Source organism: Pseudophryne corroboree, chromosome 3 (genome assembly GCF_028390025.1).
Source record: "Pseudophryne corroboree isolate aPseCor3 chromosome 3, aPseCor3.hap2, whole genome shotgun sequence".
NCBI classification, from domain to species: domain Eukaryota; kingdom Metazoa; phylum Chordata; class Amphibia; order Anura; family Myobatrachidae; genus Pseudophryne; species Pseudophryne corroboree.
The window spans coordinates 402642484-402664833 of NC_086446.1; the positions used below are offsets into that span (position 1 = coordinate 402642484).

Sequence of the window (22350 nt, forward strand, 5' to 3'; positions counted from 1 at the left end):
TGATATTGTTAGTCATGGCCCATTGAATGTGTCTCAGTTAGTATACACACAGTCCAATATATCCACAAGTGACACATTTGTGAAAGCAATGGGAAATTACATTGTGTTATTGATGAATCATCACAAAGCGACGTTTACAAGTTTTGCTGATTACCCTATAATGAATTCAGTTGCTGGGCACAGTATCATGCATGCTGCTATTTCTAATCCTCCGATGGTGATCTCTGTTACCATGGTAGCAGCAATGACTATGCAGCTAGTGTATACAGGGCCTAATTCAGACATGGACATAGCTTGTAGAGCAGCTGCATCTTTGGACGCGGCTGCTGTATGAAAATATGCACAGCCCCATTTTCGGGAATGCTGGTCAGCTCCGCCCACCCCTATCCCCAAATCCCGGCAGCCTGTCAGTCAGGCTTGCAGCTTGGGGGCACTGCATGCGAGCACGCAGGACCCGTTTGGAACATGCACATAACAGTTTCTGCGCAAGCGCGGCAGCCCCACCATTAGAGATATACATAAACCATTGAGTTTACCTACATCTCCAAATCAGGTCACCAGTGTTTAGTGCACAGCATATTCTGGCTATGCACTGGAGACACCCATTGAAACTTTGTTGTAGATGTCATGAATAAACAAAGACACCCACTGTACAAAACAACATACATGAACCGGATTTAGTAGGATTTCTCGACAGTCGGGATCCCGGCATTCGAAATACTGACACCGGAATCCCGACAGTCAAAATCTCGGCATGGAGCGCAGGGAGTCCCCTTGCAGGCTCTCTGCACTCACCGCATTACGGGGGTAATTCTGAGTTGATCGCAGCAGGAACTTTGTTAGCAGTTGGGCAAAACCATGTGCACTGCAGGGGAGGCAGATATAACATGTGCAGAGAGAGTTAGATTTGAGTGTGGTGTGTTCAATCTGCAATCTAAATTGCAGTGTAAAAATAAAGCAGCCAGTATTTACCCTGCACAGAAACAAAATAACCCACCCAAATCTAACTCTCTCTGCACATGTTATATCTGCCTCCCCTGCAGTGCACATGGTTTTGCCCAACTGCTAACAAAGTTCCTGCTGCGATCAACTCAGAATTACCCCCTACAGGCTCGGTTCGCCACACTAATATATTTCACCTCGGGTGGTGGCGTGGACCACCACCCTAGTGGGAATACCGGGCGGCAGTCAGGATTTCGACACTATTATATTCCCCATCGGGTGGTGGCATGGACCACCATCCTAGTGGGAATACCATTCGCTGGTCAACTAAAATGGTGCATGGCCTACATCACAAAACATACCCAGAAAGACTAAAAAATCTCAATATGTATAGTTTGGAGCAGGGAAGGGAAAGGGGGACATGATAGAAACGTTTAAATATATCAAGGGTTTTAACAAAGTCCAGGAGGGAAACATACTCCAAATGAAAAGAAGCAATAGGATATGAGGACATGCACTGAGACAGGAGGGGGGGAGGTTCAGGAGAAATTTGAGGAAAAATTACTTCACAGAAACGGTAGTGGACAAGCCTCCCATCAGAGGTGGTAGAGGCTAAGACAGTAAAGCAATTTAAACATGCATGGGATAGACATAAGGATATCCTTACAAAGAAAAAAGGATCAAATAAGTTTTGAGATAAAAAATATTGTTAAAAAAAGGGCAGACTAGATGGGCCAAGTGGTTCTTAGCTGCTGTCAAAGTCTGTGTTTCCATGAGACATGGCTAAAAAGCATGCAAAAGTTTAAATTGTATAATCGGAAATCATAGTATTATGATTGAACAGAAACGTTATAGGTGTTTAGTATCAGTCACATTACATGGGAACTACTCATATTTTTAATTAATATCTGTTTACCAGGGAATAAAAGCAATTAAAACTGTATCTCTTGTTTGTTTTAGGCTCTTCGGAACATTGATGAACTATTTGATCGGGATGAACTTTCAGCTTCTCCTGATTCCGGTTGGCCAGACTGTTTTAACAGTGGCGTGTTTGTCTTCAGACCATCCCTTGAGACATTTAACTGTCTTCTCCAGTATGCAGAAGATCATGGAAGCTTTGATGGTAAGTCTTCAATACAATAGTATTTCATAGAATGCTTTATAACGATTGATCTATTACTTTTGTTGTATACAATTCCCTGCCCCATCTCTAACCCTTTGTCCTTGTAAATTGGTTCTCTTATTGGAATAGTATATATGTATAAAATAAATCTACAGGCTGTCAACGTGCCATTGTGTCTTTTATGTTTATTGTAGGATCAAGACTATATTACTGTAAAAGTTTGAAAGTCTGTAATGGTCTTACTTTTTATAACTAATATTATGTGTCCCCCGTTGGTTATTTAATTGTTTTAGTAGGTATGTTTAAGAGTTAGGAAGTGGAAACCTTGAAGTCTAAGTGCGATACTTAATTGTTTACAGCGCCAGCAACCAGTAGATGGCGCCCAACGGAGCTATTTTGTTGCTCCATTTGGGGCGCGATCCACTTCCAGTGCCTGCATTTCAGCTTGCACCCCCCTGGGTTGACGAGCTGAAATGAGCGAAAAATGACCAGTTTGAGCGCTTTAAGAGTAACCATGTTGTGAGATAAACCTGGTCAATTCTACAATCCAATATGAATGCTTCATGTATGTTAGAGGAAGTGTCCCATTAAATTTGATATGGTCTGGTTCCTATGGCAGGCCTCACAATATGCTCTGGAGCAGGCATGTCAAACTCGTGGCCCTCCAGCTGTTGTGAAACTACAAGTCCCAGCATGCTTTGCCAGCATACCTTCCACTGATTAGCTGGTAAAGTATGCTGGGACTTGTAGTTTCACAACAGCTAGCTGACCATGAGTTTGACTTGCCTGCTCTGGAGCAAGGCCCTACACTGCCTTATTTTGTGTCCCGTTGGTGTTCACATTTGCCCACTTCATCCTGGTCAATAGATGGATGCTACTTTTTGCCGTTGCAATTCTGTTCATCTATCTGTTTTGCCCTGTATCTCCCTTACTGATTGTTTCATCTAATTAATGACAGTACTGGCATATGTTTTACCTTCAATGGCTCAATGTCATTTGTCAATTGTGTTTTGATGTGTTTTTTTTATGTCACAATTTAAAAAAAACCTGTGGAACTCGCACAGGTCAGGCAGATAACATCCAGGGACTGTGTTCCTTTTTTTTTTTTTTTTTTTAAGCAGTATTTTATTGAAGAACTGCACATGTATGTAACATATAATCATTAATACAATTTTACACATAAATACAGTTAGATTACAGCATGTAACAGGAGCACATTAATATGAACAGTAGTAAGGTGAGTTCGGATAATGTATTATGGAAAATATAAAAGATACAATATACAGGGTATAGGCCTTAATATTAAATATTGTAACAAATACAAATCATCCAAACTGAGCTTAGTTAGAAAGGCTGGGCGCCAGTTGTGAGCACCTCAAGATTGTACCATGAAGTTACGTAATGTGGTTTTTAGTGAAGGGAGGAGAGATTTCACATGAGGCAACCATATGTTGAAAAATGTATCAGTCCGTTTCTCTTTATTGAGTGACATTTCAAGCCAATCCATCGAAAATAAATATGAAACCCTAGGTATAAACAATGAGAACGTTAGTGTATCTGACTGAATCCATTATGATAAAATAGTCTTCTGTCCCGCCGCAGCTAATTTAGCTAAGAGTAATCCCCGATGGTGTCCTATTCCCAGGGGGATTCAAATATATATCCCACAAAGCCCATTCACGAGTTGGGGTAATAGAGATACCGTAAGTATCCTTTATGTATTGACTTATCATCCAAAATTTGTGAACCTCAGGGCAGCTCCACATACAGTGATACAAGTCCGCATCTGGAACTGCACATTTAAAAGACTTTGAGTCTGTGGAGGCACCCATTAGTAAATGTTGTTTTGGGGTATAATATGCTCGATGCAATAATTTATATTGCATCTCTATGTAGGAAGCTGAATTCAAAGTTTTATTTAATCGCTTGAATGCAGAAAGGATGGTCTCAAGGGGTCATTGGGCAAGTCTATGGTCCATTTTGCCATCCCTCCCTGTAAACCTTCCAAAGTAATTTGTCTTTTGATATACAGTATGTATATAATAGTGACGTATTGTATACTCTGCCATCAGCATGAGTAATCAACATATTGAATTCATTCAGGGTGACGTTATCGGGAAAGAATACTAGAAACATAGCTTCTTACTTGATATACACATATCAGGGTATTGGTAAGTTTGGGTATTTATCTTGTAGTTGTTGGAAAGATAATATTTTCTGACCATCTTTTTCTAAATCATGGAAAAGTAAGCAAAGCCCTTCTCCGGTCCAGGCTATAGACAATGGGGAGTATTGTGATAGTGGGCTGTGCATGGTAATATTATGGAAAAGCGGCAAGAATAAAGTATTATATGATGAAAGTCCCATGTTGGAGCGAGATAACCGCCAGGCGATACAAGTAATTGTAAGTAATAAATTATTAGCTATGTGAGAGGGATATACAGAAGGTTTCAGATGTAGCAAACCGGGTAAAGGTATGTCCGGACAGAAAGCTTGTTCCATATCAGTGTTTACATAATTACTGGTAGTGTTAATCCAGTCTACTGCGTAACGATAGTTCGCCGCTAACATATAGCTGCGTTTGCAAGGCAGATTTATGCCACCCAGGGAGGGTGATTGACATAGTTTGAACATCGATATTCTGGGCTTTTTCCCTTCCCAACTAAAAATACTGAAAGCTTTATTCAATATTTTCAGATCAGAGTCCGTCAGCATAACAGGAAGCATTTGTATAGCATACAACAGTTGGGTGAACGATATCATCTTGATTAAGTGGCATCTGCCTATATAAGATTTCTGCAAATGTTTCCAAGATTGAAGGTCTGATAGTGTGCGGGTAATCAGTTCAGGGAAGTTGGCTTTATACTGGTCTGCCGGTTTCACTGTATATTCAGGCTTAAGTACACAAGTGAGGAATCTGCCCATAGAAATGGAAAGCCTTCTGCCCAGTTCTCTTTTGCACCCACATATAGAGCTAATGCTTTGGTTTTTGATTTATTTATAAGAAAGTCAGAAACCTTTTCAAAATCAAGCAATATTTGCAAAAAACCTGGAAATGCCTCTTGAGGATTCGTAAAATATAAAAGGAGGTCATCAGCATAAGCTGAGACTTTCAATACATTTGGTCCTATGTCTATCCCATGCCAAAGAGTGTGTAGATGAAACATACGAATTAAAGGATCTATCGCTAAATTAAACAAAAAGGGGAAGAGTGGGCAGCCCTGCCTAGTGCCCAGATATAAAGTGACATTGGAAGTGCTTAAGGTTAAGTAGGACATAGGAGAAGTGTATAAGGTACGAAACAGGGCAACAAATCCCACCCCAAAGTTTTGCATTTGCAGCACACGGAGCAAATGCGCCCATGAAACCCTGTCGAAAGCTTTATCTGCATCACAGCTAACTAAGAGGGACTTGCCTTCTGGATCGGTCATAGACCGGGTCAGGGCAGCTACCACTTGCCGTATGTTATGAACCGAAGAACGACCTTTTACAAAGCCAGCTTGGGAGGGATGCACTAATTTGGGTAATAGAACCTGCAGCCGTTTCGCTATAATAGCAGTCAGCAATTTAAGATCTTGATTTAAAAGGGATATAGGGCGGTATGATTTAACTAGTGATTTAACTAGTTTGGGGTCTTTACCTGGTTTAGGCAAAATTATGATCCTGGCTTGATTCGGGGGAAGAGCGGTCACCTGATAGTATGGAATTAAACAGACTCAGAAGATGCGGTAATAAATGTGGGGACAATAATTTGTAATATTCGGTGCTTAATCCGTCAGGACCCGGGGGCCTTGCCATTAGCCAATCTACAAATAGCGGAAACAAGTTCTTGTTCCGAGATAGGGTCTACCAGAGCTTCATCTTCAGCCTCAGTCAATGTCTGAACCCCAGCTTGTCTAATAAAATCCATACCTAGCATAGGATTGTCAGGGGCTGTGGTATAGATGTGCTTATAATAGTTTAAAAAGTAATCGGCAATGTCAGGAGCTGATGTCAATTGTCCTTCATCTGATATAATTTTCGGTATATGGGTTTGTGGTTGTTGGCGCCAGACTACAGAAGCCAACAATTAATTGGCTTTGTTACCCCACCTTTTTTTTGGTAGTCTAACGAATCCTGTACCCTCTCAGTACATAAGGAGTCATACATTGATTTTGTGTTGACATATAGTTGATGATTTTTACTGGAGTGTCATTACATAATACATTGGAGTAAGATCTTTCAGCCATGTGTTCAGAGCCTTACGTTTAGCTGAGACATATGCAATAATATGACCCCTAAGTAACGGTTTGGATGCTGCCCAAAATAAGTTAATGTCCTCTAAATGTTGGATGTTATCATCTATGTAGTTTAAGAAATGCTGTTCAAGGGACAGCTTCAAGTCTGGGGAATCTATTCCGTATAATGGGAACCTCCAATTAAAAGAGAATAATTTAGGAGAGTGAAGCTGCAGTGTAAACCATGTCGGGGCGTGATCTGAAATAGCAATATTCTCAATTTTTGAGTGACGCACTCTGACTAGTAGCGACGTGGGGATAAGCCAAAAATCAATTCTGGCAGAGGTGTGATGTGGATGGGAATAAAAAGTGTATTCTCTTCCTACCGGGTGTTGAAACCTCCAAGGGTCAGAAAGATCCAGGTACTTCATTAATAAGGCTAGAGTTGCCGGTGGGGAGGTACGGGTGGCATTTTTCGATTTGTCCAATGACTGGTTTAGGGTGGTATTAAAGTCCCCTCCAATAACTATATGTCCTGCCGCCCAGTCCTGAAATTTGGCATAAACCTCTGTAAAAAAGACACTGTTTGGGCCAGTTGGAGCATATAACGTTACTATTGTGTACACTTCCCCTTCCAATCTTAATTTTACGAATATAAATCGTCCTTCTGGATCACACAATCTAACACCGTGTATTGTATAGACTTACTGATAATAAGAAGCAACCTACGCCGTTAATAAGAAGCTGAAAAGTAGTCGGAGAACCAACATCTTTAAGACTGTTAGAATCTCCGTCTTTCCAATGTGTTTCTTGTAGTACTGCAATATCTGGTTTGAACCGGTTTGAACCGTTTTAAGTGTTGCAGTACTTTCTTCCGCTTCAGCGGGGTATTAAGGCCTTCTATATTCCAGGTAAGAAATTTAATGTGTTCCCTTGTAGTGAGCACTGCTGTTGGTGCGTGTGATATTAACCAATATCTAGTTTTTTAAACATACAACCAGGCTCAAACATGAGAGAGGTGATATCCCTCGTCCCAGCTAGCAGGGAGACCACCAAAAAGAACAATAGACATATGTTGAATAATAATGGAAGTGTAAAAGAACAAATACATAGTGCAGTTCTAACTAGTTTTGCAATGTTACGAACCCAAACAGACGGCCAGGGGGAGCTGAACAGAAACAGCAGTATAGATACAGAATCAAACTATAGAGGAGAGAGAAAAAGGAAAAGGAGCTGCAAAGCTCCACGCAAATATGCAGTGGGAAGAAAATAGAGGAAAGCAATCAAGCCTCCTCATTTAAAATTTGCAGTAGAGTGACAATAGTAATAAAACAATAACTTTAAAGGAAGAAAACATCAACATTTTCATTTGGAGATGCATTACAGTTCACAGAATAGAGGGTATACTTGTGAGTTCTCATCAGTATGGTACCATGGCATCAGACGGTGAGAGTGGCCTGTTTGAGAGAGAAGCAATGAATGATTTGTTAGGTGAAACTGATTCGCAAAAATATTGCTTGCCATCATGATGAACTCTCAATTTGGCCGGGTACAGGAGAGCAAAATGTATACCCGCATCAAACAAGGATTTACAAACAGGTGAGAATTCCTTCCTTTTCATTGCCACTTGGTAAGAAAAGTGTTGGAACAAGAGGAGCTTGTCACCATTGTAAGATAGATCACAGGACTTCCTGTAGGCATTTAACATGCAAACTTTAGCTGTGTAATTTAAGAATTTAAAGATGAGTGGTCTGGGCCTGCGACGATCAGCCTGATGATCCGGGCCAATGCGGCGCACTCTTTCAATTAGCTTGGAGCCGGAAGCAGGTAAACACCCAAATTCCTCTGGAAGCCATGACGAAACTAAATCCATCAGGCCTTTCTGCTTGACTGTCTCGGGAAGACCAATCAGATGGAGGTTATTGCGACGACTTCTGTTTTCGAGATTCTCTAATTTATCTTGAATCACTGCAAGAGAAGCTTCTTGGAAAGCGATGGTGGTTTTATCTGCAACGAGGTTGTCCTCAATATTGGAGATGCATTGTTCAGCCTCCTCAAAATGAGTGCTATGCTCCTTGAGTTTAGCCACTGCGGAGTCAATGGCGTCCTTTAAGCCTGCCAGTTTCTTGTCAAGTAGGGGTGACAGTATATCAGAGATCTCCTAAGCTTTGGCCATAGATGCCACACTGTACACAGAGGGATCAGGTACTCCTTGTGACACATCATCACCAACAGGGGAGGACTTGTGACTGATGATATTGTGGACATGGTTTCTCGTGTTTTGGCAGCCGTCCCACCATGCCTCCTCGCAGAGGTTTGGCGACAAATTTATCCATAGTAATGATTGGTAACGGAGGAGTCACATATTTATAATATGCACTTTAGAAAAAAAGCTGGACAGAGACGAAAAACAGCCATATGAATCTAGTAATGATGTGACCCGACTAGCAGGAGACAGTGTGCCGTCGTGGAAAGCTGAATTCCAAAGTAGACAAGTGATGACAATTGGGATTCAATTATTTGGAAGTGAGAGGTCAGCAGAAACACGCTAAAAACTGTAATGCTGCTACCAGGAGGATGCGCGTCTAGTTGACTCTGAGCAATGTAGCAGGAGTAGTAATTTGACGCTTCCCTGCAATACCAGGTGTCAGCAGAGGACAATATGTCTGCCTTCACCCCAGGACTGTGGTGAACTCCTGCACTAGTGAGGCAAGTGTGAAACCAGGCCACTGAGTACACATTCACTGTCTCATATAGGGGCAGGGAGTTGCGTCCTGGGCACCAAGGTTGTTATGGAGCAGCGGTGAGGTAGAATACAGCTGGGGCTGCAAGATGGCACCCACTGGTAGGCTCCTTCCTATGCACTGTGAGATAGCAGAGTGGCAGGGAGTTAAAGGAGAGCGGAGGTCTGATGCCCCTGCAGCGAGATGCCGGTCAGCCTGAACCACTGTACCTGTTTGAGGATGAGGGGTAGCTTCCCTGCCTCTGGTGCCGCAGCCGGATAGAAGCAGAGCGGGGGGAGAACAGAAGCTGCAGGATGGTGCATGGGATCAGGCTTTCTCTGGCAGTGCGACAGGGGGACAGAGGGGAGCAGAGAGACAACGCCACTGCCTCGGGATGCCGGTCAGACGAATCTGCTTCACCCGTCCACGGGAAGGTAAGGGGCATTCACTCTGATGTGTAAGCGGCGGCTGGGTAGTAGCAGCGTGGAGGAAAGATAGGGGCTGTGAGCCTGCCGCGTAATGTCTCACCATATGCCTCGATTCTGATGCACACAGGGCAGTGGGGAGCTGGGAACCTCGCCCTCTTGCCCACCCCTATCTCCGACATCCGTGGGTGGTGATTTCGGGCACTAGTCTCGGCGTTAGAGGGTGTATTTAACTCCAAGGGACAACGGGAGTGGAGAGCTCAATTAAGATGCGGCCATCAGCTTGGTCTGCCCACCGGAAGTCGGACGTAACTGTGTTCCTTAACGTGTCCGATCCAGATTTATTGGATCTTTCATCAGGGACAATGATAAAAATATTCCTTACTTTACATACCCCACCAAGTGTGGATGTGGCTGTCTCGCGATTAACTACGTCACCACATCACCACGTCACCGCCATTGCACATCATCAGAGTTAGAGCCCATCATCAAGGCAACAGAAACATGCCGGAAACACTGCAGAAATGACACCAATAAAAGTTAACAGATAAAGAGACTAAATAAGCCAAAAAGAAGAAAACTAAATACAAAAGTATACATTCATGAAAAGCATAAATAAAGTACATACATCAGAAAAATTACAAAAACTAACACAATTTTAAAGAAAACATTGGGGATCCAGAGTTTCATTTAGACCTTTGGCGGAAGGGGACTCTAGATCAACCTAGACTCAAGTTGTAAAAGTTTCTTTGCCCTATTGCCACCACAACTGATTGGTGGGACACAGTCAATAATTCTGTATGTCAGGGCAGCTAAATTGTCTGGCATTAACAAAATGCCTACCAACAGGCTGCTCACCATTGCTCTTCTCTAATGCAATACGATTGGCTGAACGGTGCTCAGTTTTTCCTAAATGTGTCTTAGCACATGGAAAAACAATCTGTTAAATGACAACACTAGTAGAGCAAGTATGTATAGTAGATAACTGCAGGTAAGACAGGGCACTAAACACATCCAGTTTTCACTTTACTAAGGAAATGTGTGGATTTTACAGACCCCATACCTGTTATAACAGTCCTAACTCCCAGATCCCTGATATCAGGGCCTCGTTTGTATCCTGACTTTAATTGGTATTATGAAGCACATTAAGATGTGGGTCAGTGGCTATCACAGGCCATAAAGGTTCTGCTTGTTTATCAATATGATAGCTTGCTGGATACAATATTAATATCAAGTATTTATCCAAGTGATCATAGATGGCTACATTTTTTAGGCTATCGCTATGGGGTATCTGGAGGACAGTATGTCTCATTTTAATTAGTTCAGCTCTACTAACATATTTCTTTACCATAGCATCAAGTCCTGCTTTCAGAGGTCTGGGAATATATTCCACAGTAACATAGCTTGTAGGGCAAGTGTGAACAGTGACTGCAGACTCATCTGTCAGCCAGGCATTAGCTGATGTTGTGCAGTCTCTCCAGTAGGGAATCCCTGCCACAAGACCTCAGCCTGGAGGGAGGAAGCTTTGATAGAACAGTATTTTCCTAGTAGAGATCTGCCTCAATAATATCCTTCATTTTCCAACATTCAAAACCACAAAACGAACTACCTAGCAATGATACTTACCTAGCATATTTTCTGGTTATCCGGGTACAATAAAAATGTATTTAAGAAATGGAGTAAATTAATTCTGTTTGTGAATAAAAATAGACCCAATCATTTTAAAACATATTAATGTGAACTAATGGGGTAAACATATACAGTATTGTGAGCGTGCTGAAATGCTGTCTTCACCTTTGTATATAATTGGTTAACAGCATTAAACACAGAGACTTTTATAATTAGAATGTTTCCTTTAAATTTACTATTTTGAACATTGCAGTTTTCTAATGTAACGACTTCTGTTTTTAATTGTTTCCTACAGGAGGTGACCAAGGCCTCTTGAATAGTTTCTTCAGTAACTGGGCGACAGCAGACATCAGCAAGCACTTGCCCTTCATCTATAACTTAAGCATAAGTTCTGTTTACACATATAGGCCTGCCTTTAAGCAGTAAGTATCATTGATTGACCATGAAATGATTGGTAATTCTGTAAGTTAGACAAGGAAGCACATGATCTTCTTAAGACTTTGTGCTACCCAGTAGCGGCTCTTGCCACGGGCAAGCAGGCTTTTTGCCCGGGGCGCCGCTACCCTGAGGGCGCCGCCGCGGCAAGAGCCACTACTAATTATCCTCCCCCGCTCCCGGCTGCAGTGAGCGCCGCGTGTGCCCACTGCAGCCGACGTCGCTGACTCACGCTAGAGGTCAAAATTGACCCCTAGTGTCAGTGCGGCGCTGCTATGGGAGAGACGTCATGACGTCTCTCCCATAGAGAGGAGCCGGCCCCTGGAGACAGCGGCAGCAGCGGTTCGGAAGCAGGAGCGAGGCAGGTAAGTATTGTGATTTTTCTTTTACAGGGGGAACAGGGACAGGGGGCAAATAAACTGGGGGACACAACTACTTGGGGCAAATCTGGGGGCACAGCTACTGGGGGCATCATTGTGGCCACGACCCTCCCCTATGAAGCCACGCCCCTGTTTTGCCGCGGGGGGGGGGGTGCGCCAGTGGAAACTTTCGCACTGGGCGCCACAATGTGTAGATCCTTCCCTGGTGCTACCCTTATAGAGCAGCATGCCTACTCAGGGTCAGGGGAAGTAGGCCTGTATCTTGGTGTAGAGCAGGGGCATCAAACTTTTTTCTTGTAGTGCCATACAGAGAAAATGACTTTGACCGGAGGGCTTCCTAGCAATTAGGTAAGGGTAGATCTCAGTGTAAGAAACCCTAAGAAAATATATCTTGAAATAAATGTATATTTAATGATTTTAGATTTCAATTTTACTTACTGTGATGATATGCTGTATTAAATCCTTTGCTGCTGAGTGCTTTCTCACCTTTGTGCTGAGGCCATTTTACTACATTTGCACATTTTTTTTTTTCTTACAAGCACCATAAAGAAATACCATATAGTGCTTGTTTTGCCAGTATTCCACCTTTCCAAAATAGTAAAAAGCGAGATTGTAGGTTTTGGTAAAGAAAATCTGTCCTTGAAAGGAAAATGCATTTCTCAAATTTTGGCTGACTTGATTCAAACACTGTGTATAGGAAGAATATGGCGGCCAAACAAGGCTTACCATTTTATGAACTAGACAACCCACTGCATTAAATGAGGGAGATTTTTTTTTAATTTGTCACAAGATGGGGGTAGATATAGGCTCAAGATCTGCGACCCCCCACCACCTGTATCCTATTATAGTCCTGCTCCATATTCTCTTCAAATAATGACCCTGATCTGCATTATCCTTAGGCTAGTGGGGGTCATTCCGAGTTGTTCACTCGCTAGCAGATTTTAGCAGCATTGCACACGCTAGGCCGCCGCCCTCTGGGAGTGTATCTTAGTTTATCAGAATAGCTAACGAAAGATTAGCAGAATTGCGAATAGAAATTTCGTAGCAGTTTCTGAGTAGCTCCAGACCTACTCACAGATTGCGATCAGCTCAGGCCGTTTTGTTCCTGGTTTGACGTCACACACACGCACAGCGTTCGGCCAGCCACTCCCCCGTTTCTCCAGACACTCCCGCGTTTTTCCCTGACACGCCTGCGTTTTTCCGCACACTCCCAGAAAACGGCCAGTTTCCACCCAGAAACACCCACTAACTGTCAATCACACTCCGATCACTTCAATGATGAAAAATCTTCGTTCGGACTTGAGTAAATCTACTAAGTTTTGTGCTAAAATACTAACCGCATGCGCACTGCATACCATGCACATGCACATTTTTGCCTTAATCGCTCCGTTGCGAAAATCGGCAACGAGCGAACAACTCGGAATGACCCCCATTGTCTTTTGAATCTTTTTCCTTCATATACTGTCCATATCTCTCAGATAATAGCTCTGGTCCATATTCTCCTTAGATAGTGGCTCTGGTCCATATTCTCCTGACATAATGACTCTGGATCTTACCCTGTCTAGATTATGGGCCTGAGATCTAACCTTTTTGGATAAAGGCCCTGGTCTCTATTCTCTCCAGATAATTGCCTTGATCCCACTCACTTAGATTATTCCCCAGCCCCTATCCTCCACAATTCCTCCTCATATACAGTCCTCAGTGCCTATCCTACCTCAGGTAATGGCCACAATCTCTCTATTCTATTCAGATTGCTGCCTCTGGTATGCAGTGGCACCAAGAGGAGGGGGGATTGGGGGTACTCTTTACCCGGGCTGTTGAAGTGGCCCGGGCCCACTACCCCTCCTCCCCCTTCCCTGTTGCAGAGAGCCAGATAAGGAGAGAAAGGACAGGCTGCTGTTGCAGCAACCTCTCTTGCCAGCCCAACATACACTGCTGTCTGCTGAGCTGGGGAGAGAGGCAGCCTGTCCTCTCTCCCTACATGGGAATGGGATCACACCCATCAGATTAGACACCGGCACCCTACTGTGTGGAGCACGCAGCCTGGTTACACCCCCTCCTTTTTTAAGGGCCCGGCAGAGCTGTTGGCTCTCCTGCTGATATGACTCCTCCGCCACGATGGGTGGGAGGCCCTGCACTGGGTTTGGGGGCCTCCAGGATCCAGGCTTCCTGCAGCCTCTGTCGCATCCTGCCACATCCCTCCAGATCCCACCATACCCCGGACCTTCGTCGGAACCTGCTACAGGGTTGCAGCTGCTGTTAACCCTCTGGCTGCCGGACAACACCACTGGTAGTGGCATGTGCCCAGCAGGCAGTTGCTGCTGATGGTTTGCTTAGCTGCTGGGACTGGAGCTAGGTAGCCTGATCGGCAGCTGGATTTTCTGCTGCGGAGTACACTGGGCTCCACAAGGAATAGACATAGGTGTGTAGAGTAGGATCTTGATCCGAGGCACCAACAGGCTGAAAAGCTTTGACTGTTCCCAGAATGCATAGCGCCGCCTCCTCTATAACCCCGCCTCCCTGCACAGGAGCTCAGTTTTGTAGTTCGTGCTGCAGATAGCAGGCACATAACAGAGGGGCTGCTCCAGGCAGCCCTAAGAAGAGCTTTTTTGAAGAAAAAGTGAAGACTACAAGGGCAGCAGCAGTGTTACATGTCAGAGACATTCACTGCTGCAGCTCCAGCTCTCCCCAGCGGCGCTGTACACTCCCGAGCCCTGGTTGCCGGGTAACTACAGCAGTAGGCTCCGGTTTTCTTCATGGTCAGGCACACACGACGGGGGCTCTCCAGGATCGCGTGGCTGCGCTTCAGGAGGTGGTAAATGGGGGACCCGTACTTTATCGCGATTTGGCGCGGTCAGTGGGAGGCGGGCCGCGCGCGCTGGCGGTGGACACTGGCAGTACAGGCGATCCCACTAGATCACCAGGGCATGGGCGCAGGTCAGGTTTCTCTGACGTCCTAAGTGGATGCTGGGGACTCCGTCAGGACCATGGGGATTAGCGGCTCCGCAGGAGACAGGGCACAAAACTAAAGCTTTAGGATCAGGTGGTGTGTACTGGCTCCTCCCCCTATGACCCTCCTCCAAGCCTCAGTTAGGTTTTTGTGCCCGTCCGAGCAGGGTGCAATCTAGGTGGCTCTCTTAAGGAGCTGCTTAGAAAAAGTTTTTAGGTTTCTTATTTTCAGTGAGTCCTGCTGGCAACAGGCTCACTGCATCGAGGGACTTAGGGGAGAGAAGTTCAACTCACCTGCGTGCAGGATGGATTGGCTTCTTAGGCTACTGGACACCATTAGCTCCAGAGGGAGTCGGAACACAGGTCTCACCCTGGGGTTCGTCCCGGAGCCGCGCCGCCGACCCCCCTTGCAGATGCTGAAGATTGAAGGTCCAGAAACCGGCGGCAGAAGGCTTTTCAGTCTTCATGAAGGTAGCGCACAGCACTGCAGCTGTGCGCCATTGTTGTCACACACTTCACACCAACGGTCACGGAGGGTGCAGGGCGTTGCTGGGGGCGCCCTGGGCAGCAATGTATAATACCTTATTCTGGCTAAAAATACATCACATATAGCCCCTGGAGGCTATATGGATGTATTTAACCCCTGCCAGGTCTCAGAAAAACGGGAGAAGAAGCCCGCCGAAAAGGGGGCGGGGCCTATTCTCCTCAGCACACAGCGCCATTTTCCCTCACAGAAATGCTGGTGGGAAGGCTCCCAGGCTCTCCCCTGCACTGCACTACAGAAACAGGGTTAAAACAGAGAGGGGGGGCACTTATTTGGCGATATGTATATATATATTAAAATGCTATAAGGGAAAAACACTTATATAAAGGTTGTCCCTGTATAATATAGCGTTTTTGGTGTGTGCTGGCAAACTCTCCCTCTGTCTCCCCAAAGGGCTAGTGGGGTCCTGTCCTCTATCAGAGCATTCCCTGTGTGTGTGCTGTGTGTCGGTACTTGTGTGTCGACATGTATGAGGACGATGTTGGTGAGGAGGCGGAGCAATTGCCAGTAATGGTGATGTCACTCTCTAGGGAGTCGACACCGGAATGGATGGCTTATTTAAGGAATTACGTGATAATGTCAACACGCTGCAAGGTCGGTTGACGACATGAGACGGCCGGCAAACCAATTAGTACCTGTCCAGGCGTCTAAAACACCGTCAGGGGCGTTAAAACGTCCTTTTACCTCAGTCGGTCGACACAGACACGGACACTGACTCCAGTGTCGACGGTGAAGAAACAAACGTATTTTCCTTTAGGGCCACACGTTACTTGTTAAGGGCAATGAAGGAGATGTTACATATTTCTGATACTACAAGTACCACAAAAAAGGGTATTATGTGGAGTGTGAAAAAACTACATGTGGTTTTTCCTGAATCAGATAAATTAAATGAAGTGTGTGATGATGCGTGGGTTTCCCCCGATAGAAAATTATTGGCGGTATACCCTTTCCCGCCAGAAGTTATGGCGCGTTGGGAAACACACCTTAGGGTGGATAAGGCGCTCACACGCTTATAAAAACAAGTGGCGTTACCGTCTCCAGATACGGACGCCCTCAAGGAGCCAACTGATAGGAGGTTGGAAAATATCCTAAAAAGTATATACACACATACTGGTGTTATACTGCGACCAGCGATCGCCTCAGCCTGGATGGGCAGCGCTGGGGTGGCTTGGTCGGATTCCCTGACTGGAAATATTGATACCCTTGACAGGGACAGTATTTTATTGACTATAGAGCATTTAAAAGATGCATTTCTATATATGCGAAACTCTGGCATCAAGAGTAAGTGCGATGTCCATATCTGCCAGACGATGTTTATGGACACGACAGTGGTCAGGTGATGCAGATTCCAAACGGCACATGGAAGTATTGCCGTATAAAGGGGAGGAGTTATTTGGGGTCGGTCCATCGGACCTGATGGCCACGGCAACAGCTAGAAAATCCACCTTTTTTACCCCAAGTCACATCTCAGCAGAAAAGGACATAGTCTTTTCAGCCTCAGTCCTTTCGTCCCCATAATATCTGCCCAGGGATAGAGGTAAGGGAAGAAGACTGCAGCAGGCAGCCCATTCCCAGGAACAGAAGCCTTCCACCGCTTCTGCCAAGTCCTCAGCATGACGCTGGGGCCGTACAAACAGGTGCGGTGGGGGGTCGTCTCAAGAGTTTCAGCACGCAGTGGGCTCACTCGCAAGTGGACCCCTGGATCCTACAAGTAGTATCCCAGGGGTACAGATTGGAAATTCGAGACGTCTCCCCTCGCAGGTTCCTGAAGTTTGCTTTACCAACGTCTACCTCCGACAGGGAGGCAGTATTGGAAACAATTCACAAGCTGTATTCCCAGCAGGTGATAATCAAAGTACCCCTCCTACTACAAGTAAAGGGGTATTATTCCACACTATATTGTGGTACTGAAGCCAGACGGCTAGGTGAGACCTATTCTAAATGGAGTCACTCAGAGCAGTGATAGCGAACCAGGAAGAAGGGGACTATATGGTGTCCCTGGACATCAAGGATGCTTACCTCCATGTCCAAATTTGCCCTTCTCACAAAGGGTACCTCAGGTTCGTGGTACAAAACTGTCACTATCAGTTTCAGACGCTGCCGTTTGGATTGTCCACGGCACCCCGGGTCTTTACCAAGGTAATGGCCGAAATGATGATTCTTCTTCAAAGAAAAGGCGTCTTAATTATCCCTTACTTGGACGATCTCCTGATAAGGGCAAGGTCCAGAGAACAGTTGGAGGTCTGAGTAGCACTATCTCAAGTAGTTCTACGACAGCACGGGTGGATTCTAAATATTCCAAAATCGCAGCTGTCTCCGACGACACGTCTGCTGTCCCTAGGGATGATTCTGGACACAGTCCAGAAAAAGGTGTTTCTCCCGGAGGAGAAAGCCAGGGAGTTATCCGAGCTAGTCAGGAACCTCCAAAAAACCAGGAAAAGTGTCAGTGCATCATTGCACAAGGGTCCTGGGAAAAATGGTGGCTTCTTACGAAGCGATTCCATTCAGCAGATTTCACGCAAGAACTTTTCAGTGGGATCTGCTGGACAAATGGTCCGGATCGCATCTTCAGATGCATCAGCGGATAACCCTGTCTCCAAGGACAAGGGTGTCTCTTCTGTGGTGGCTGCAGAGTGCTCATCTACTAAAGGGCCACAGTTATGCATTCAGGACTGGGTCCTGGTGACCACGGATTCCAGCTTGAAAGGCTGGGGAGCTGTCACACAGGGAAAACATTTCCAGGGAGTGTGATCAAGTCTGGGGACTTCTCTCCGCATAAATATACTGGAGCTAAGAGCAATTTACAATGCTCTAAGCTTAAGCAAGACCTCTGCTTCAAGGTCAGCCGGTATTGATCCAGTGGGACAACATCACGGCAGTCGCCCACGTAAACAGACAGGGCGGCACAAGAAGCAGGAGGACAATGGCAGAAACTGCAAGGATTCTTCGCTGGGCGGAAAATCATGTGATAGCACTGTCAGCAGTTTTCATTCCGGGAGTGGACAACTGGGAAGCAGACTTCCTCAGCACGACCTCCACCCGGGAGAGTGGGGACTTCATCGAGAAGTTTTTTCCACATGATTGTGCACCGTTGGGAAAGACCAAAGGTGGACATGATGGCGTCCCGCCTGAACAAAAAACTGGACAGGTATTGCGCCAGGTCAAGAGACCCTCAGGCAATAGCTGTGGACGTTCTGGTAACACCATGGGTGTACCAGTCGATGTATGTGTTCCCTCCTCTGCTTCTCATACCAAAGGTACTGAGAATTATAAGACGTAGAGGAGTAAGAACTATACTCGTGGCTCCGGATGGGCCAAGAAGGACTTGGTACCCGGAACTTCAAGAGATGCTCACAGAGGACTCAGGGCCTCTGCCGATAAGAAGGGACTTGCTTCAGCAAGTACCATGTCTGTTCCAAGACTTACCGCGGCTGCGTTTGACGGCATGGCGGTTGAACGCCGGATCCTAAGGGAAAAAGGCATTCCGGAAGAGGTCATTCCTACCCTGGTCAAAGCCAGGAAGGAGGTGACCGCACAACATTATCACCACATGTGGCGAAAATATGTTGCGTGGTGTGAGGCCAGGAAGGCCCCACGAAGAAATTTCAACTCGGTCGATTCCTGCATTTCCTGCAAACAGGAGTGTCTATGGGCCTCAAATTGGGGTCCATTAAGGTTCAAATTTCGGCCCTGTCGATTTTCTTCCAGAAAGAATTGGCTTCAGTTCCTGAAGTCCAAAAATTTGACAAGGGAGTACTGCATATACAACCCCCTTTTGTGCCTCCAGTGGCACTGTGGGATCTCAACGTAGTCCTGGGATTCCTCAAATCACGTTGGTTTAAACCGCTCAAATCTGTGGATTTGAAATATCTCACATGGAAAGTGACCATGATGTTGGCCCTGGCCTCGGCCAGGCGAGTGTCAGAATTGGCGGCTTTGTCTCACAAAAGCCCATATCTGATTGTCCATTCGGACAGGGCAGAGCTGCGGACTCGTCCCCAGTTTCTCCCTAAGGTGGTGTCAGCGTTTCATCTGAACCAGCTTATTGTGGTACCTGCGGCTACTAGAGACTTGGAGGACTCCAAGTTGCTAGATGTTGTCAGGGCCCTGAAAATATAGATTTCCAGGACGGCTGGAGTCAGGAAAACTGACTTGCTGTTATCCTGTATGCACCCAAAAAACTGGGTGCTCTTGCTTCTAAGCAGACGATTGCTAGTTGAATGTGTAGTACAATTCAGCTTGCACATTCTGTGGCAGGACTGCCACAGCCAAAATATATAAATGCCCATTCCACAAGGAAGGTGGGCTCATCTTGGGCGACTGCCCGAGGGGTCTCGGCTTTACAACTTTGCCGAGCTGCTACTTGGTCAGGGGCACACCCTGGCTGAGGAGGACCTGGAGTTCTCTCACTCGGTGCTGCAGAGTCATCCGCACTCTCCCGCCCGTTTGGGAGCTTTGGTATAATCCCCATGGTCCTGACGGAGTCCCCAGCATCCACTTAGGACGTCAGAGAAAATAAGATTTTACTTACCGATAAATCTATTTCTCGTAGTCCGTAGTGGATGCTGGGCGCCCATCCCAAGTGCGGATTGTCTGCAATACTTGTACATAGTTATTGTTACAAAAAAATCGGGTTGTTATTGTTGTGAGCCGTCTGTTCAGAGGCTCCTACGTTTTGTCATACTGTTAACTGGGTTTAGATCACAAGTTATACGGTGTGATTGGTGTGGCTGGTATGAGTCTTACCCGGGATTCAATATCCTTCCTTATTGTGTACGCTCGTCCGGGCACAGTATCCTAACTGAGGCTTGGAGGAGGGTCATAGGGGGAGGAGCCAGTACACACCACCTGATCCTAAAGCTTTAGTTTTGTGCCCTGTCTCCTGCGGAGCTGCTAATCCCCATGGTCCTGACGGAGTCCCCAGCATCCACTACGGACTACGAGAAATAGATTTATCGGTAAGTAAAATCTTATTTTTCTCTCTAAACCAGTTTAATAGCCCGCAGTACCTGGTGGTTTTGCCAGCAGGGGGATAAGGCTTAGACCTGAAGCCCGTCCCCCAGCTCCAGGGCGCCATTTCCCGCAAATGTTCCCGCCCTGGAGCTGCATATCTGTCTCTACCTCACTCCCTGTCAGTGTCTGGGCGCCATTTCTCTCAGCTTCACTGTTCCTGGGACTGCTTGGGCAAATCCTCCAGTGTAAAGCCGCCTGGTTGTCAGTGCTGTGACTTTACATGACACTTAAGTATTCTACCTGCCTTTTTAGACAGTGTTAGTTAAGAAAGAGTGCATTTAGTCAGGGTTTTCTAGTACAATTACCCTGTGATCTACATCCAGTTCTTACTATGCAGTGTTATATCTATTGACTACATAGCTATATATATATATATATATATATATATAAGCTAGTCCAGTGCAGTATTATTGTTAGTAATAACCTCTGCATTGTACAAACTGTGACTATCTGTGTGTGCATAAGCTAGCTGAGTGGTGTCCATTTCGTGTCTCTCACTCAACTTGCTATCCCTATATTCTATAACTTGAGGGGGCTTGGTGCATCAGGTTTTATATTTATATAGGATTTTCACAAAGATATACTTTAATACATATTTTTCTCTGTGATTTTAGTCACCATATCTCTCCTTTATCTCTGCTAGTGCTGACTACACTGCGCAGGGGTTTGGGTAAGAGGTATTGTGCTGCTGCCAATTGTACTGTGTTACGTGATACTGCAAGTTACATCATGTCTGCTTCTGCGGGTAACGGTTCTGGGGCTGAACACACTGCCGGTGTTGCTGAAGCCACAGATCCCTATGAGGAGATTATAGCAGCTGTGGGCTCTGGTTCTGGAGGCTCCTTGCTCCCCAGTGGGACTGTGGCAACGGAGGTACTTAATGACCCACCGTGGTCCGCTTTTTCCACGCTTCTACATACGCTAGTTAATAAACTAACACCCCTTATGGGACCCCCTATGCCGGTACAACCGTATGTGGTCCCTGCAGCTAACCCGCCGTGGGCGGACGACTTATCTGCTCAATTGAAGAAGTTGAACCAGTCCCTGACTACTAAAAAGTCTGACCCTCGCTCGCCTAAGTCCAAGGGGTCCTCTAAGCGAGCTCTTATCTCCTCGCAATCCACTGCTGTCACTGACACCTCGTCTGCTGAAGACGGCACTTACACTGACCCCACAGATTCTGACACAGATACTGCTGATGGGGAGGGTAGTTCACATGTGGATGTTCCTGATCTTTTGGAGGCTATTAAGTTGATTTTACAGATTACGGATGATCCCGAGCCATCCATCCCTCCTAAGAAACCAGATAGGTTCAAGCGTCAGAAGGTGGTTAAACAAGTTTTACCTCACTCTGACCACCTAGTGGATATACATCAGGAACCCTGGGAAAACCTGGGTAAGAAGTTTGTGCCTCAAAAGAAGATGCTGGCTCGCTATCCCCTCGTGCCAGAGCTGTCTAAAAATTGGGAAACACCTCCTCCAGTAGACTCACATGTGGCAAGGATGGCGGTTTCCTCAGCTCTATCTGTCACTACCGTCACGTCTCTCAAAGAGCCTACGGATAAACGTGTGGAGGGTTGTCTGAAAGCGATTTACACCCTCACGGGTGCTGCACAAAGGCCCACTATTGCAGCAACATGGGCTGCAGAGGCTATTGAAGCATGGGCCTTGGAGTTAGAAGCTGAAATCTCTTCTGACCATGCTAGACAATGCTTGTCATATATTGTCACAGCTTCTCGCTATATTAAGAGGCGGCTTCTGATGTCGGTATCCTAGCAGCCAAGGCCTCTACTACGTCAGTCCTGGCTCGCCGGATATTGTGGCTGAGATCCTGGTCTGTGGATCTGGACTCTAGAAAAACCCTGGAGGTACTCCCTTTCAAGGGATATATTCTGTTTGGGGAGGACTTAAATAAGATAGTCGCTGACTTGGCTACTGCCAAAACTGCCTGTCTGCCAAGTACCACTCCT

The 22350-nt window shown here is 45.7% G+C and overlaps 1 protein-coding gene across 5 annotated transcripts in view; it reads left to right on the forward strand.

Moving 5' to 3' along the window:
* The window catches only part of LOC135055731 (glycogenin-2-like), a 59734-nt gene that overhangs the window by 18031 nt on the left and 19353 nt on the right, over window positions 1-22350 (forward strand). For all 5 annotated transcript variants that reach the window (XM_063960128.1, XM_063960125.1, XM_063960126.1 and 2 more), the window contains exons 5-6: window positions 1903-2065; window positions 11355-11481. In XM_063960128.1, coding sequence (XP_063816198.1) covers window positions 1903-2065; window positions 11355-11481 — 290 coding nt within the window. The remainder of the gene's footprint in view (window positions 1-1902; window positions 2066-11354; window positions 11482-22350) is intronic.